Here is a 17986-nt window from a genome sequence, read left to right on the forward strand (position 1 = left end):
TACAACCAGTGAACTTGGAGGAATAAGAAGTGAGATTGGAATGTAAGTCAAAGAACTTTTCTGAACTTACACACACATTAGAATTAGAAGGGGGGGTTAAGTTAGGTTGGTTAAGTCAATGGTGATAAGTTAAAGTATGTTTCTGTTTTCATGTTTAAAGCAACTTTTGTTTAAGTAACCATGTGTCTTGGTGAATATCTATTGCTGCTGGGTTTTGGGGTCCTCTGGGCTGGTAACAACTGAAACTCATTTACATTTAGCTGATTATGGAATTCATAGTCGCTGCCTACAGTCATACACGCCAGCTTTAATTATCAGAGGAGTAAGGTTGCAAATTAATTAATATTACCAAGCATTATTGCAGAGGGTTTGTACATTCCCTTCTGCTTGTCTAGTCAGGATCACTCATATCAGGGTGGAGGCTTGCAAAATTATCTAGAGGAATTTCAGTCATGTAAATAATCCCCCAGGTCTGAATCAATCTGGTTCGTAATCATTACTGAAGCATTCTGGAGTACCACAATTCTACCTACATGATTGCCTGCCCAATGAAACACTGAGTAATAAAACAGTTCCAAGCTTTCATCTTCGGACATCATTTAGGAATCACTGGAGCTGTGTTGATTTATTGTATCAGTAATTAACGGGTACACATCAACTATGAGTGTGGCCTCATCAAAGTTACATTAATTAAATATACAGGTTTCATGGAGTACTGAGATAAACATGCTCATTAGTGATTTGTGTTGTTATTTGAGTGCTGGTGCAGGGAAAGGGAAACCAATTCTGAAGCATGCAAGTCAACTCAGTAACTGATGCCACAGTTACAAGTAGTCTGGAACTTTCAGACTTAATGCTCCAGTGTCCAGAAACTATGTAAACTGTCTTCACTCCAATGATTAACCATTACTTCCCTCTACCATATTGGGATGCAAAGTGGTATTGAGAAAATTCATCAACCATTTTCAGTCTATATTTGGAAAGGCTGGTTTTCTCTTCAGAAGCAACATGCTTCTCATTTCCAATAAAATTGCTTATTTTTGGAGTTTAGAAAGCCACAGATGAACTTTAATTCAAAAATATATTTCAGTAATGACCTGCACATGGTGGTCAGTGGCAAGTCAACAGGCAGCCGACCTCTCAAACAAACTTTGACTTAACCTTTGTGATTTACCGGCTGGAATTTGCTAAATTTTTTGGAGCAATCCATGGTGACACACTGCTGTGCAGTGAAAGGGTCCACCGCCCACAAAATCTTTGAAACACTGGGGAAATTAAAATTGTTTCTAAATTGCTTTTAAATACTTGACAAAAAAATCCTTAATCCTGAGATAATAATAGAAACAAAGCTTCTCATGATGAACCATGGGTATAATCGTAGTAGCAGAGCATTGACACAGAAGAAACATAAGATAGTTATTTCTTCTTTATCTGATAATGAGTTTATTGTCATATACATTACAAATACCTTCAGTTAGGCAGGTGTTTGTTAAAAAAATCTAAAATAAAACTCAATTGAATTAAAAATGGCAATAACTACATAAAGTAGAAAGGAAATAAATATTCCCAATAGTTTTGGGGCAAAAAATATTTTTTTTTTTTTGTCATGTCAGAGCAGACCCATTAGTGCAACAAGGGGAGGTTCAAGAGTCCAATAGCTACTTTGACTTGAACCTTGAAGTGCTGGTCTTCAGGCTTCTCGATCTTCTGCCTCAAGGTAGCAGCGAAAAGAGGTTGTGACCAAAGTAGTGGGGGTAATTTATGACGTTGGCTGCCTTCTTGAGTTAATGACTCAAAAATAAATGTTTGCAATGGATGGAAGGTCAGAGCCTATACGAGTTTGACAATCATTCCTGCATCTTATATTGACTGATAATGATACCATGAATCCTTAGTGACTGGACATAGAATGTCCTTGCTGCTCCACTCTGACACACTGAACTGGAACAAAAAAATGAAATTCTGTTGCAGATTGAAACATTTTCCACTACGTCTCCTTGAAAAATTCAAAAACTACTCTCAGGAGATTTCAATTTCTGCAGCTTTTTTGGGATGGGGAAATTTGTTCTGCATGACCTGCATTATCCAAAAAAATACCCTTTCTAAAAGACAACCAAATGATTGGCTTTTAATCAAAATATTATAATGAGACTTCATCTTCATGAGGTGTTTACAAAGATATTTGCACAAAAACAATCAATTTGTATTGCTCTGGTTAATCAGATTGCTTGTGCATACCTAATTACAGCAATTACTTCTAAAAAAAAACACCTGGACTTCCTTTTGAGAAAACAGCTTAATTTAAATGTCATCATACTCAAAGATTATTTTTCCACTTTTCTTTAACTGTTTGGACATCATGACTGTTTCTGTCTGTTCCTCCGTTTTGCTGCAGACTGGAAGTAACTGCCACTCTCTTGCCTCCAACAGAGGCAACTTTTCTGAAATTATTCAAGGTCAAAAAATTAACCTAAAGTAATTTTCATCTTATGAGCAAACCAAACAGAATCACTTATGCAACATGAAAGCAAAAATCAATGTGAAAATCATCCAAAATTATGAAATATTAGTTTAATTTAGTCAATAAAAATACCTTAGGTTGAAATTTCTATCTTTATTACTGTGGTGTAAGGAATAATGCACTCAAATAGTTGTTAAATATAAGGGGAAAAAAAAAGCTTGATCAAGATGCCACAGCTCTTACCATCTCCTGCTCCATCCTTTCTTTCCATTCAAGAATCATGGTTATGCATTATGACCTAGAGCACACATGTCAAACTCTGGCCCGCGGGCCAAATTTGGCCTGCGATATAATTATATTTGGACCGCAAGATCATTTCAAAAATGTATTAGAGGTGGCCCGCCCTGCAGCGAGAGCCGATGCTGTTTTTTGGTAATGTCACCCCCACCGTCCTCCCCCTTCATTGCACATCCTTCCCCATTGTAACACGAGAAATTGTAACACGTGAAGTCTGTTGATGTCATCAGCCGGCAAGCCAGTTGGAAAGCTCCCCGCACAACCAGTCACTTCTCCCACCTGTCGAGCGGTGCGGCGGATTGGCGAGCGCCTGTGATTTCCTGTCGGCGCGACGGACATGGCAGGCTGCGCACGGTCCCCGGGCAGTGCGAGCCCCGCGCGACTGGCACCTGATGGCCCTTCCACAGCACGAGCGCACTTCTCCCGGTCGCCACTGCCTTCAGCGCTTGCACCCGCGCGGACCCCAGGGACGGCTGGTTCGGCCCTGCACGTGAAGAGAGAGATGGTGGCTGTCCGCAAAGGCTGATCGGCAGCGCGCTGGGCCTGAGTGGGTGGGTAAGCAGGGGTGGGCAGAGGGTGTAGGTGAGGAGTAATGGGCAGGGGAAGTTATTGTGGTGCGAGAGGCAGTTAGAGGGAGGGATGAGTAGAAGGAGGGGTGGATAGGGAAGAAGTAAAAGGGGAGGGGCAGGGCGAGTAGAGGAGGGGTGATTAGAGGGTGATAGACGGGTAGAGGGAGGAACAGGTTGAGGGGAGAGGCAGTAGAGGGGCATGTATAGGATGGGGTGGGTAGAGGCAGAGCGAGTGGAGTGAGGGGTGAGTAGAGGTTGGGTAAAGGACTTGTCAGGTAGAGGGATGGTGGGTCGAGGGTGAATAGAGGCCTAGAGCCTGAGGAGTGAGGAGGAAATGCTGAGTCCTGATGCAGGCCAAAATGGACACAGCCTGTGAATGCTGACTACATCTCCACAGGGACCAAATATGTTTCCCTCAGGTCAAGCAAAGGGTGAACTTGAGCTACCTACTCCTGACCTGTAACATTATCCTCCTAAAGTTATATCCTAAAGTTTAACATTACATATGTTGAAAGACATGCAGATGTTGTTGAAAATTTTCAATAAATATTTAGTTCGGCCCTCGACTTAGTCCAAGTTTTTAATTTTGGCCCTCCGTGAATTTGAGTTTGACACCCCTGACCTCGAGTCATGACTAGCATTCTGGTTTGAATACCTTCAGTCTGGCCTCCATGCAAGGGTACTTTCCATGATTATGCCCTTTAACATCATTGATTAAACCATGTTCCTCTAATGTCTCTCCACTATTGTTCACTTGGACAAGATTGTCCTCCCTTAGCCTTCTCCCACCCATCTGATTCTGCCACAAGGATCTGCAGCAATTGGTTTGTTTACTGCTCAAACCAACTGATCTTGATTCTCATTTGAACCTATTCCTGCCACCTCCTTCTTTATCCTAACTGACATAATTTTTGGGTATGTAATTGCATTTCACATCAAAACTAATACCACCCACCCACCAGTCCAATCTCTCACATCCTTTACATTCATGGTGCAGTTGGACTTCTAGTCCAAAACATAGCCTTTGAAAGGCTGCAATTTCTATTAGTTAAGCACTGCAAAGCCCATAACACTGCCCCAGGTCCTACTGATTTACTGCCATCTCCATCATGCTCTCTTACCTCTTATCAGAGTGAAACAGACTGATACAATTTGTGTGACCCTGAGGCAAATACAAAACCCAAATTCTCTTTGTTAGAATGTACCTGCCTCCTCTAATTTAACGTAACTGCTTCCATCTCCAGATCTCACCCATTTACTTTCACTTTCTGACTTGAATATTCCAGTTCACTTCAAATTAATCTTTCAGCCTATCTGCAACATTCCATTAGATCCCTGCGCCTTTCCTCACCAAAATAGCTAACAACAAAGCCATCTATTGTCTTCATCTCAGGACCATTAATTGTGAGTTCCACCCATCTTCCAGAAATTTATGACCAGCTCCTTGACCCTCCAAATATTGAGGGAAAGCTTGTTGCCCTGGCACTAAACCACTGGTCTCTCCATCTCCATTCTGACTGTTAATTTTTTTTTGCAAAGTACTTAGCTGAATCCCTAATATTACTAGAAGATTACAACAGGAGAAGATATATGATGGGAAAAAAGTATTAAATATTATATCTAATATATGTACACTATATAGTCTTGTATACCATTTGATTACATCATGGTCTGGTTTGTGAACTCAAATACCCAGGAACATAGGAAGGTGGCTGCAGAAAAGTGGCAGATATGACCAAGCCTTTTATGGGCTCTAACTTCCCATCCATTGACAACTTCTACAGGAAGCAATGCCTCAAGAAGCCAGCCACATCATAAAAGACCCCTTTCACCCTGGCTAGGCCCTCTTCTCACGAGGCACTTTCAGGTGGCCAAAATCCATACTTGTAAAGCTGCATATTTTGGGAACATGTGGCTGTCGGGAGGCCACTTGAATGTGCAGGAGGCGCTGCGAGGTGAACTTTGTAACCCTCTGCCAAGAGGGATAATTGCCGCAGCACAGTGGCCTCCCCAGCCAACCTTAAAGTGGCTGCATTTGGGTTAAATGTCAGCTGGTGAGCGCCTGACAGCTCCTCTCCCAGCTGCCCCTTCCCCCAGCGCGATACGTCAGGGCAGGGGCAGCAGACATGGGCTGTCAGCGTGGGGTCTGCAGGGCTGGAGCGGCCGGTGGGGGAGTACAGGGCTAGGGTGGCCGGCAGGAAGTATGGGGCTGGAGCGGCCAGCAGGGGAGGACGGGGCTTACGCCCTCACACAAAATCTGACTAAATTTAAAAGGTGAGAGGCTTAGATAAGTCATGATTCTCGGGGATGGCCGCCCCAGCCCCGTCCTCCCGCGCAGGCTGTCCCAGCTCTGACAGCCCAAGGGATAGGAGCCGGAGTGCACTCAGATGCGCATCCCGGTGCAGCTGTCCCTTCAGGTGGCCAGCGCTGCGCTTTTAGTGCTGCCACCTGTACGACAATTCAAAGGGCCGCTTCCTCTTCTTCAGGCGCATTCTTAGCGGAGAATCCACCTGAAGAAGCCTAGTGTGACCTTCAGACAGAAACTTCAAGTTTGGCACTGCAGGGTTTAAGAACTGATTTTTTGCCAGCAGATATTCAGGCTCTTCAACATTCCCATACCACCTTCACCAAAACACCACTATTGTTAGTGTGTTTTATGTAACTTGGATGCTGCAGAAAGTAAGACGTCCATTGCATCTGTATATTATTCTTGTGTATATGACAATAAACTTTCATTCATTTCATTCACTCAGAATTCTATTGCATAGAAGCAGGCCCTACAACCAAACTTGTCCATGTCAACCAAGGTAGTCTCACTTGCCTGTGTTTACCTCACATCCCTCTAAATTGTTTTTTGTACATTACAATTGTCCTCACTTCTCTGGCAGCTTGCTCCAAATTCCCACCACCCTTTCTGTGAAATTGCCCTTCAGGTCCCATTTAAATCTCTCACCTGAAATCTATGTCCTCTAGGTTTAGATTTCTCTATCCTGTGGGCTATTTACCTTATCTATGCCCCTCATGATTTCATAAACCTCTATAACATTCATGTACATAGCCTCTATTGCCCTGCCCTCACATTATACCACAAAAATTTCTGCCCACCTCCCTAGTAGTTCTTTGTCATCCTCTCTCATCAGCATTCCATCCACCTCACGAATGAAACAGCATCAACTGAAATCACAAACAGTAAATTCAGTGGTGTGACTAAAAGAGAACATCAAACTATTCAATTCATCTCTTGTGGAGACCCTCAAATGTGAGTGCCCCTGATCAGCCTCCCTGATTTTACCCTCTTGTCATTTCTTAAGTCAAATGATCTTGTGTTTGCTGATCAACAATGACCAACACCAGATACGAAGAAATTACACAGTTTAGCTGTCTTCATCCTATGGCTTGGATCCAGTTTTGTTTGCTATTATTTCTGTGAGGCAATATCCCTGGGATATTTTACCATGCAAAAAATACAAGAGAAAGGCAAGATATTTCCATTTGCATTGGTTCGCAGGATAATTAATATATTTTTATATTATTTTTAAAATATTAAAAAATATTTAAATATTCATTTTTAAAATCTTCTATTAAGAACTGAAAAAGAGAGGTTAAAAAGCAATGGTTCAATCCTTGTCATACTCTGAAAGGTTCTGAACAGAATTCCCCACAGGTAATGGTATCAAGCAGTCTGATTTTTGATTACCCTTCCAGTACTATACAGCCAAATGTATGAAAAGATGACAGCAGTTCCCTTGCTGCATTTAAAGTAAACGATTTGCTCTTCCGCTTAAACCAATTGCATGCTCCATTGACTTTATCTTTCTGGCAGAAAAGTGAGCTTTTGACATTGTACAGTTGGGTGTTTTTATTTACAATGGAATACTCAACATGATTATCCAACTGCACGAAAACCAACAAGGTCGGGTCAGATACAGCAATGAGCTCTCTGAACCCTTCTCCATTAACAATGGCGTGAAGCAAGGCTGTGTTCTCGCACCAACCCTCTTTTCAATCTTCTTCAGCATGATGCTGAACCAAGCCATGAAAGACCCCAACAATGAAGACGCTGTTTACATCCGGTACCGCACGGATGGCAGTCTCTTCAATCTGAGGCGCCTGCAAGCTCACACCAAGCCACAAGAGAAACTTGTCCGTGAACTACTCTTTGCAGATGATGCCGCTTTAGTTGCCCATTCAGAGCCAGCTCTTCAGCGCTTGACGTCCTGCTTTGCGGAAACTGCCAAAGTGTTTGGCCTGGAAGTCAGCCTGAAGAAAACTGAGGTCCTCCATCAGCCAGCTCCCCACCATGACTACCAGCCCCCCCACATCTCAATCGGGCACACAAAACTCAAAACGGTCAACCAGTTTACCTATCTCGACTGCACCATATCATCAGATGCAAGGATCGACAATGAGATAGACAACAGACTCGCCAAGGCAAATAGCGCCTTTGGAAGACTACACAAAAGAGTCTGGAAAAACAACCAACTGAAAAACCTCACAAAGATAAGCGTATACAGAGCCGTTGTCATACCCACACTCCTGTTTGGCTCCGAATCATGGGTCCTCTACCGGCATCACCTACGGCTCCTAGAACGCTTCCACCAGCGTTGTCTCCGCTCCATCCTCAACATCCATTGGAGCGCTTTCATCCCTAACGTCGAAGTACTCGAGATGGCAGAGGTCGACAGCATCGAGTCCACGCTGCTGAAGATCCAGCTGCGCTGGGTGGGTCACATCTCCAGAATGGAGGACCATCGCCTTCCCAAGATCGTGTTATATGGCGAGCTCTCCACTGGCCACCGTGACAGAGGTGCACCAAAGAAAAGGTACAAGGACTGCCTAAAGAAATCTCTTGGTGCCTGCCACATTGACCACCGCCAGTGGGCTGATATCGCCTCAAACCGTGCATCTTGGCGCCTCACAGTTTGGCGGGCAGCAACCTCCTTTGAAGAAGACTGCAGAGCCCACCTCACTGACAAAAGGCAAAGGAGGAAAAACCCAACACCCAACCCCAACCAACCATTTTTCTCCTGCAGCCGCTGCAACCGTGTCTGCCTGTCCCGCATCGGACTTGTCAGCCACAAACGAGCCTGCAGCTGACGTGGACTTTTACCCCCTCCATAAATCTTCGTCCGCGAAGCCAAGCCAAAGAAAAATAATCTCAGTTTACTCAGTTATGGAACTCAAGCTGTACTTACTGAACATTTCAGCTATATTTTCATCTTTCTGTATGGGCTGGAGGAGTTGAAGTGAATTAATAAAATTTGTTTTTTTTTACTTATTTGTTTACTGTACAAATTACATATTAACTTATACAGTATAAGCTTTTTATACTGATGGTTCACATTTCAGAAACCAATATTGACCAGTCCAAGTTTGTAATTACACAAAGAAAGAGAACTTGGTCTGCAAGGAGCAATTATTGACTCTAAAATGAGCTTTAAAAAGACTAGTCTCAGTCATGTTCCAGCTACAAGCTGACAACCATACAAATCGCTTTTTATGTATTAACTTGACAGCCTAAGAGCATTGTAAACAGGAACTGAGCTAAATCATTAAAGAAACAAACAATCAGAAAATATTCAATACATCTTGTGATTTGAATATCAGATCTCAAACTTAATTCTAAAAGCATTACTCAAAAAGGAAATGCATTTTTCATGTTTTGCATTTGTATGCTTATCATGTGACCTCAATTCAGTAAAAAAAAATATTGACGATCTTCACCCAAAGAATCGATCATTCCTTTGCCTCCAAAGATGTTGTCCAACCTGCTAAGTTCCTCCTGCAGCAGTTTTTTTTTGGCTTTGATTTTTATCATCTGCAGTCTCTTGTGTCATTTAGCATTTCAAGTTCTGAATAATAATGTCTGTTATTAAGACACAGTTGTGACACTCCCTGCGGAGTCATAAGAAAATGATCCTATTTAAGCACTGAATGCTTGCAGTACTACAAATTACATCAGGCATCATCACCAGATCATCTTTGTCTTCCTGTTTTAAGGCTTTTGTGTAATAAAGAAATCTAGGGTCCAAATCTGGATCAAGACCGCAAAAAAAGTCCAAAGCTGAGAGCCTCAAATGGAGTCTAAACTGGGTGGCAGTAAAGGGTCACTGGAAATGTTGACCTAATTACGGTGTCCATGGAACCCTTTTCCTTATTGTCCAGCATTCACATGCAATGTGGGGTTAGGAAGAAGCTACATGAAGCTGAAGAATAAGTCAAACAAGTTGATAAGCAATAGTAAATGGGTAAACATGTACGACAGAATGCTCAAAAACTCCCTTGGTGTGTTGTAGTTGGACACAAGCTTGGGAGGAAATTCGAAATGTTAGATGATGAACACAACAGAACAAAGAATATCTGGGATGTTTATGAACTACAGGGAAAGAGAAAAGTGACCTGCAAATCCAATATGGCATAAAAAATTCAGGAACAGACACTCTATTACACCATAAAGTAAAAGTTCTATCCAAGCAGAAAGTAACTAATACGCTGCAAGCCCTAAAGGGTGGAAAAGCAAACTACATTCTGACAAATATGTCAAGCCCAAGACAAAATTCTGATATTTACATTGCATGGGGGCATCCCACTTTGCCTCAATGATCATGAACAAAATGGAGCATCACCAGAGCATGTATGCTTGAAAATAATCTGATATAATTCATGAATTCTAATGGATCACAGGCATTTCATTTTGACACAGTTATAGAATACAGAACACTGCAGCATAGCACAAGTCCTTCAGCCCACGATCTTGTGCCAACCTATATTAAACTTCTCCATAATGATCCAATCCTTCCCTACCTCACAGCCACAACCCTCCTCTGGACCCTCTCTAAAGCTTCTACATCCTTCCTTCATTGAGGTGACCAGAACTGAACACAACACTCCAAGTATGGTCTAACCAGAGCTGCAACATTACTTCACAGCTCTTGAACTAATCCCCCAACTAATGGAGGCCAGCACACCATACACCTTCTTAATCTTGAGGGATCAGTGGACTGAGATCCCAAAATCCCTTCATTCATTCGCTCTAATGAGAATCCTACCGTGTACTCTTCCTTTAAGTTCAACCTTCCATCTGTCATGTTTAGTTACATTTAGAATAAAAAGATATTCACCTCTATAATGAAAAATTCTGTGAGAAATTACAAGTATTTAAATGAGCCAAGAATATTTACTTCTGCAACAGAACATGATATTTAAAAACTTGATTAAAATGTTTCTGTGTGGTACAAAATAATGTATTTACAAACAATATATAATTAAATACAAGAGGCACCCCCTCTCAGCAGCCAAAGCTAAATTACAATATTGCTTGGAATGCTGTTTTGGAATAAAAGTTTAATTACATTGACATGTCTAAGTTCAATGGTATGCAGCATTTTGGCCACAGTTTTCCATGTGACTACATGATCAATAGCGGCTGTCTAGACAATGCAATGCAATTTAACTCATGGTGGGTGATTATGTCTATAATGCAAATGATACAGGAGAAGGCCACTCCGATATAAAGCCTACGACCCAAGGACCTCGCTGCCACGTCCCAGCTTGCTTGGCCACGGCACACAAACCATGGTGTAAAGGGTGGGGCCAGTACTGCGCACACTGCACTCCACCTAAAAGCTCCTTTGCACAGGCCCGAGGACATGTTCACGTCCTCCCCCTCAAAAGATGCTCACATGTCCCGCATCGGACTTGTTGTCCCGCATCAGACTTGTCAGCCACAAACGAGCCTGCAGCTGACGTGGACATTTACCCCTCCATAAATCTTCGTCCGCGAAGCCAAGCCAAAGAAGAAAGAAGAAAGACATTTTGAGTTAGAAATTCATCTTTGGTATTTTTCTAGTTTTAACAATCTCCCCACTGTAATCTCAAAAATATATTAATAAAAGTGGCAAGATTCACCTCTGCCATTTCAAAACAGTATTAAAGGCTTACTTTTGTCCCATCACTGTTTCAGCCACTGAAGAGTGGAACTTCTGTCACAATTTAACAGGTGTCATCACCACCCACCCCGAGCAGTTCAAAGGGAATGAGTCCATTCTATGATGATGGGAGAATAATAACAGACACTTCTTGAGCTTGTTGGTAGTGAAGTAAGGGGAAGGAGGAGGGGAGAAGGCTTACGACAGGTGAGGCAAGATTCTTATGCAAAGGGCATAACCATGCAGATGGGTTTGAATGTCTTTTAAGAGCACCAACATTTTGGGGAACTAAATTGCAACCAAATTGTTCTTTCCATGTGTGAAGGTCACGTTTACATGGAACTACTATAGCATCCAATGTAAATGCTCATATTTATAATAAGTTTGGCTAGCCAGCATATTGGAAGAGCATTATTACTGGATTCTAATAGGCCATTGTATGGACACACTGATATATGATCAAGCTCCTATAATATTATTAAATTCAAAAGACTGATGTATGCACTGTAAAACTCCTGATATCCGGAATTCAAGTTACCATCAACCTCAAGCAACCAGCAAAAAAAAATGCGAAAAATAAATTGGTAAAAACTACTGGTTTAAAAGTTGTGCCCCCTAGCCAAACACGCAACACAGAGTCACAAGCAACTGGAAAATTCACTTGTCCGGCATCTACCATTCCCCATTGGTGCCAGACACCAGGGGTTTTACTATACATATGTTCAATTCTATGAATGATAAAACTAGTTTCTCTCTCTCTCTCTCTCTCTCTCTCTCTCTCTCACCACATCTAGTAATTGGTTTATCTTATCAGTCATATCTGCTTTTGTTGTCATTTGTTACAATAATTTGGTGATACGAATTATTTTTGTGCATCATCTGATGTATGGGCAAAGTCGACTTATTGGTGTCTGTAAAATTGGATCGAGCACCTTATCGTGGATAGTCTCTACTTGCAGGCAATGCTAATTAAAAGTCGTATTGCCAAAATGCATTTCAAAAAGATAACTCATGTTATGTCTTCAGTGCACGCAAAGGGTGGTAGGAATGTGGAATGAGCTTCCGGCAGTTATGGTTGAGGCGGGATCATTGGTTACATTTAAGGAAAAACTGGATAGTTACATTGAGGAGAGGACTGGAGGGGTATGGACCGGGTGCTGGTCAGTGGGACTAGGAGGGTGGGGATTTGTTACGGCATGGACTAGTAGGGCCGAACTGGCCTGTTCTTTGCTGTACGTGGTTATATATGTTTTATATATACACACACACACACACATATATATATATATATATATATATACACACACACACATATATATATATATATGTTATAACAGATGACTAGCCCAGAAGAAGAGGACCAATAGCAAGAAGCCAAGCATGAAGAAGCCCAGTAAAGTGAGGCAAGCAACTCAACAAGAAAGTCAGAAGATACACAGATACAACGAAGAGAAGCAGAAGACACAAACACAGGTGCAGACACAGAAGAAGAGGAAGAAGAAGACCAAGCTCTGAACAGAGGAATAGAAGGTAAAATAGATGGACAGTATATAGATTTTTAAAAATTAATTAAAAGAATGGTTGACATTAGAATTTAGTGAAATTAAAAGAAAAATGAAAAGTACAGAAGAAAAAGTGAGTAGAATAGAGCTGGTCATGACAGAAATAGGGAAAAGATTAGAAAATGTGGAAGAATGAGAAATGGGTGTAGAAATGGAAGTGAATTACTTAAGAAGAAATTTGGAAGAAAGTGACAAAAAAGTTAAAGAGTCACAAGAGTTGTTAGCTCAGAAGATGGATATAATGGAAAACTATAGTAGGCGAAATGACATAAAGATAGTGGAGCTAAAGGAAGATGAAGAAGGCAAAGCTATGAAATAATTTATAAAAGAATGGATCCCAAAGGTCCTGGGAATGCCAGAAATACAGGAAGGAATGGAAATAGAAAGGGCACACAGAACACTAGCTCCAAAACCACAGACACAGCAAAAACCAAGATCCGTTTTAGTAAAATTTCTGAGATACACAACAAGAGAAAATATACCAGAAAGGGCAAGGAATAAAATTAAAGAAGACAAAAAAACCATTGGAATACAAGGGTTACGAGCTCTTAAAGAAGAGGAAGAAGTTTAATACAGCAAAATCGATCCTATGGAAAAAAGGTTATAAATTTATATTAAGATGCTTAAAATATTTACCCCGGGGGAGCAAAACAGACTGTTATCGTATCTGGAGGAAAGATGAGAATTGGCAGTACGCCTGCAAGACAGAAGGAGAGATGAAGAGATGTAACAAGAACGAAGAACAACGACAAAATACATATAAAGATGTAAAAATAATGTATAAGTAAGAACTAAAGAAGGGAAAGAAAAAGGAAGAAAGGAAGTAGGGGAAAAAAAGAGGGTGAGCTTTGTTATATGTGACGATAAAAGTCTTTTCTGCAGGGGGTTGTGTGGGAGAGAATAACAGTCACTGCAAAATCAGTTGAAGCTTGCGAGCGGGTTCGCAATCCAAATGGAGAGGGGAGCTGTGGTTGCCTGGCAAGGGACAAGGGGCAAGTCAGAGAGTGGGGGGGGGGCCATTTGGGGTTAAGGGAATTTTAGATGTGGGAGTTGTTGAAGTATTTTATGTTTTAAAAGTGTTGTCATACATTGAGTTCAAAAAGGGAAAACTGAGAGATGAAAATGGGGAAAAGGGGATGGTGGTGGTGAGGAAGCGGAAATGAGGTGTAAACAGAGTATGAGATGACCATGTTGAATTATATGACTATGAATATTAATGGAATACATAACCAAATTAAACGAAAAAGGCTATTAAATTTCCTGAAAAAAGAAAAAAATAGACATAGCATTTATGCAGGAAACGCATCTAACTGAAGTGGAACATAATAAATTAAGGAGAGACTGGGTAGGGTATGTAGTGGCAGCATCATATAATTCAAAGGCCAGAGGTGTAGCTATATTAATAAATAAAAATGTACCAATGAAAATAGAGGAGGAAATAATAGATCCAGCAGGGAGGTATGTAATGATAAAGTGTCAGATATATTCAGAATTCTGGAATTTGATCAATATATATGCAACTAAAGAAGAGGATCAAAAGTTTATGCAAGATATTTTTTTGAAGATTGTACATAAGCAGGGGATTTTAGCCTTAATTTGGATCCAATGTTGGATAAAACTGGACAAAAGACTATCAAAAAGAATAAAGTGGCCAAATTTATGGTTAAATCAATGCAGGAAATGAAACTTATGGATATATGGAGGAGACAGCACCCATGGGAGAAGGAATACTCATATTATTTGAGTAGGCATAAAACATATTCAAAGATTGATATGTTTTTGTTGTCGGCCCATATTCAAGGGAGAGTTAGGAAAACGGAATATAAAGCTAGATTGCTATCTGATCATTCAACTCTGTTATTAGCAATAGAACTGTAGGACATCCCACCAAGAACATACAGATGGAGATTATACTCCATGCTACTTAAAAGACAGGAATTGAGAGAATTTATTGAACGCCAAATTAAAATGTACTTTGAAATAAATACGGAATCAGTGAAAGACAAATTTATATTATGGGATGCAATGAAAGCTTTCATTAGAGGGCAGATAATAAGTTATGTGACTAAGATGAAAAAGGACTACAATCGGGAAATAGAACAGTTGGAAAGGTAGATAGTAAATTGAACTGCCGAAATTGCAGGAAGAGGAGCAAAACAACCCGATAAACCATTTGAAATAGAGGAAGTACAGGATATATTAAAAAAGCTGTCAAACAATAAAACGCCTGGAGAGGATGGATTCCCAATAGAATCCTATAAAACATTTAAAGAGTCATTAATTCCCCTCTCCTGGAAGTAATGAACCAGATAGAAGAAACACAAAACTTGCCAGATTCATGTAATACACCAATAATTACAGTAATACCAAAGGCGGGGAAGGATCCGCTAACACCAGCATCATATAGACCAATATCTCTACTTAATTCAGATTATAAGATAATAGCAAAATTATTTAGGACTTTAACTTATTGTATAAAGCTTTCAAAATTCAATTCAACTCAACTGACCTGATATTTAAAAATGGTGGTCAAAGCATAGCCACTACTGTATGCATGTAGTACATTATCCAAGATCCAGATTCAAGATTCAATTTATTGACATGTAATAAATCAGTCATATTACACAAAATTGCTCTTTCCTGCTGTAAGACAGACAGATTCAACTTCAGCAGAAAATGCCTGAAGTGCCTCTGACAGACCGAGAAAGAGAAGCAAAAGAGAGTGCCCCCAGAATTACTGAGTGGCCATAGATTAACCTCCAGAGCTTCCACAGCCACACAAAGTCCAGTCCAAACCATTGGCAACCCGAGCTCCAGATCCAAACCTCCGACTCAGTCAGGAACCCTTCAGTACCTTTAGCACCCGCCTCGTATCCCAGTTCTGATACCTGGTACCCCTTCAACCAATTTCGAGCCAGACTCCAGCAGTCGGCTGCCCAGCGCAAGTCCCCCAACAGCAGCCTCCAGCCTCCACGGGTTCCTCACCTCGAGTCACCAGCAGCTCACGAGGAGACAAGTGAGGAGTACAAACATGTTTTTAATAGCTTAATGGCCGGTAGACACAATAGTCCTCAGGTGAATCTAAGGTAAGATGGGAAAACTAGGGTTTACATTGGAGTAGGTGAGGGTGGAACAATACATAGACAGTGAATTCCAGTTCACTGGATTCACCCCTTCCTTCAGAATTGAGCCTGTTGGTGAAAAACTGAGACCAATCATTAAAAAAAACCTAATATTTACAAATATTTACGTTAAGTCTGTCAGGGGGTCTAGTAATTCAGGTCAAGCGCTGTAATACTGAAAGACTTTGGGCTTTCTGAACTTCCTGGACCCCCTATGGTACAGGATCAGCGGGTCTCAAGGACTCCAGCTCAGGTCATGGAGTGAATTGGTCCACTTACTGAGCAGTGTCCTCTGGGACCAAGTGGGGTAATCTGAAGTTCCTGGCACACTTGAGGCATCGGATCCTCAGTTTTGGTGGGTACCAGGTCTCTGATCAAGATGGTGTCTTCTCTGCTGTCAGGGAATGCCATATAGGCATACGTTGGGTTGGCATGCAGCAGGTACACCCTCTCGATCAGGGGGTCTGTCTTGCTCCTCCTTACATGCTTTCTCAGCAGGTCTGGCTCTGGAGCCATCAGCCAAGCTGGGAGACTAGTGCCAGATGTGGATTTCCTCTAGAACATAAACATAAGCTTGTGAGGAGTTGCGTTGGTCACTGTGCAGAAGAGCGACCGTGTGGAGTGGAACGCCGTGGGTAGGACTTCTTGCCAGCGTGAGTCTGGAAGGCCTTTGGACTGGAGAGCCAATTTCATGGCCTTCCATACAGTCACATTCTCTTTTTAACTTGTCTGTTCCCCTGGGAATTGTAGTTAGTCGTCCTGCTTGAGGCAATGCCCCTTACGGGCGTAGCTCTTCGCTTATAAATGATGAGCCCTGATCACTATGGATATAGCTGGGATACTCAAACAGGGCAAAAATAGAGTGCAAGGCCCTGATGACTGTGGTGGTGATCATGTCTGGGCAAGGGATGGCGAACAGAAAATGTGAATACACGTCGAAGATGAGAAAGAACCCGTTTCTGTTGATGGAAGGGAGGGGATCCTTGAAATCGACACTGAGTCATTCAAAGGGGCGGATGCCTTCATCACGTGCGCTTTGTCAGGGCAGTCGAAATACGGCTTGCACTCAGAGCAGGCCTGGCAGGACCTGGTCATTTCCCTGATGTCCTCAATCGAGTAGGACAGGTTGCATGCCTTGATAAAATGAGCCATTCAAGTGATGCCTATAGATGACACTTCTCTCTTTCTAATATTTCGCAATCTCAAAACATGTTATCTTCCAATAAACATAAGCCTCGATATTCTGAACTACATCTTATCCATTCAAATAAATCAAACTTTGTAATAGCAGCTGTAAAAAAGCTTTAATTTTTGTTGTTAAAAGAGATTAAATATTTTCATAGTTTCGCATTTCATAATGATGAGTAAACAAAGCATATAGTAAATTATAACAATACACAACTTCAAACAAATATAAATGAATTAAAATGATAATAAATGAATAATAACAATGAATTCAGAGAAAAGTTTCTCGAGAGCTCACGTCTCTTCCATGGTTATTCCAAGAATGAGAAAGAGCTCCTTGTCTGCTCGGATATTACGACATATGATGTCATAGTAACTATGGTAACTACAAAAACAATTTATCCTTAAAGGGAAAGTCATAAAATAACCACAAATCATAAATGCAAAGTTTAACCTTTACATTCCAGCCCCGAATTATTATAATAGAAATTAATGGCTCATACATAATACTTACTATTACAAATACAAAAGTAAATATTGGAAGTATAAAATAAAAAGTCAAAACTTCCTGCTTCTTGTAAAAGACAGATTTTAGTAATAGGTCGATTTAAATAACCAATCTTGCTTTTAATCATACTTGCAAAATTGTCCCTGATAATTACAATGTCTCTGATTTTGGTCTTTCTTGTAATAAATGAAAGATATTCTTTAACCCATCTTTTCCAGAATAAATCCACAATAAACTGCACTTGAATCCATCTGTGTCCTGCATAGATACCTTCTTTCTGAAATTGATCAGGAGGCATTAAAGATTAAGATTTAAGAAGTAAGAGATGATTCGGTGTAAGTGCCTCGATGTCAT

At 41.1% G+C, this 17986-nt stretch overlaps 1 protein-coding gene across 9 annotated transcripts in view; it reads right to left on the reverse strand.

Annotated features, from left to right (window-relative positions):
• Positions 1-17986, reverse strand: part of crppa (CDP-L-ribitol pyrophosphorylase A) — a 326889-nt gene that overhangs the window by 91065 nt on the left and 217838 nt on the right. The window contains exon 10 of one of the 9 annotated variants that reach the window (XM_069913765.1): positions 1571-2441. The exons of the other annotated variants lie outside the window; for them this stretch is intronic. Coding sequence (XP_069769866.1) covers positions 2358-2441 — 84 coding nt within the window. The 3' untranslated portion in view covers positions 1571-2357. Of the gene's footprint in view, positions 1-1570; positions 2442-17986 lie in introns of those variants that run through there. 9 annotated transcript variants of the gene reach the window in all.

Source organism: Narcine bancroftii, chromosome 1, assembly GCF_036971445.1.
Source record: "Narcine bancroftii isolate sNarBan1 chromosome 1, sNarBan1.hap1, whole genome shotgun sequence".
Taxonomy (NCBI): Eukaryota; Metazoa; Chordata; class Chondrichthyes; order Torpediniformes; family Narcinidae; genus Narcine; species Narcine bancroftii.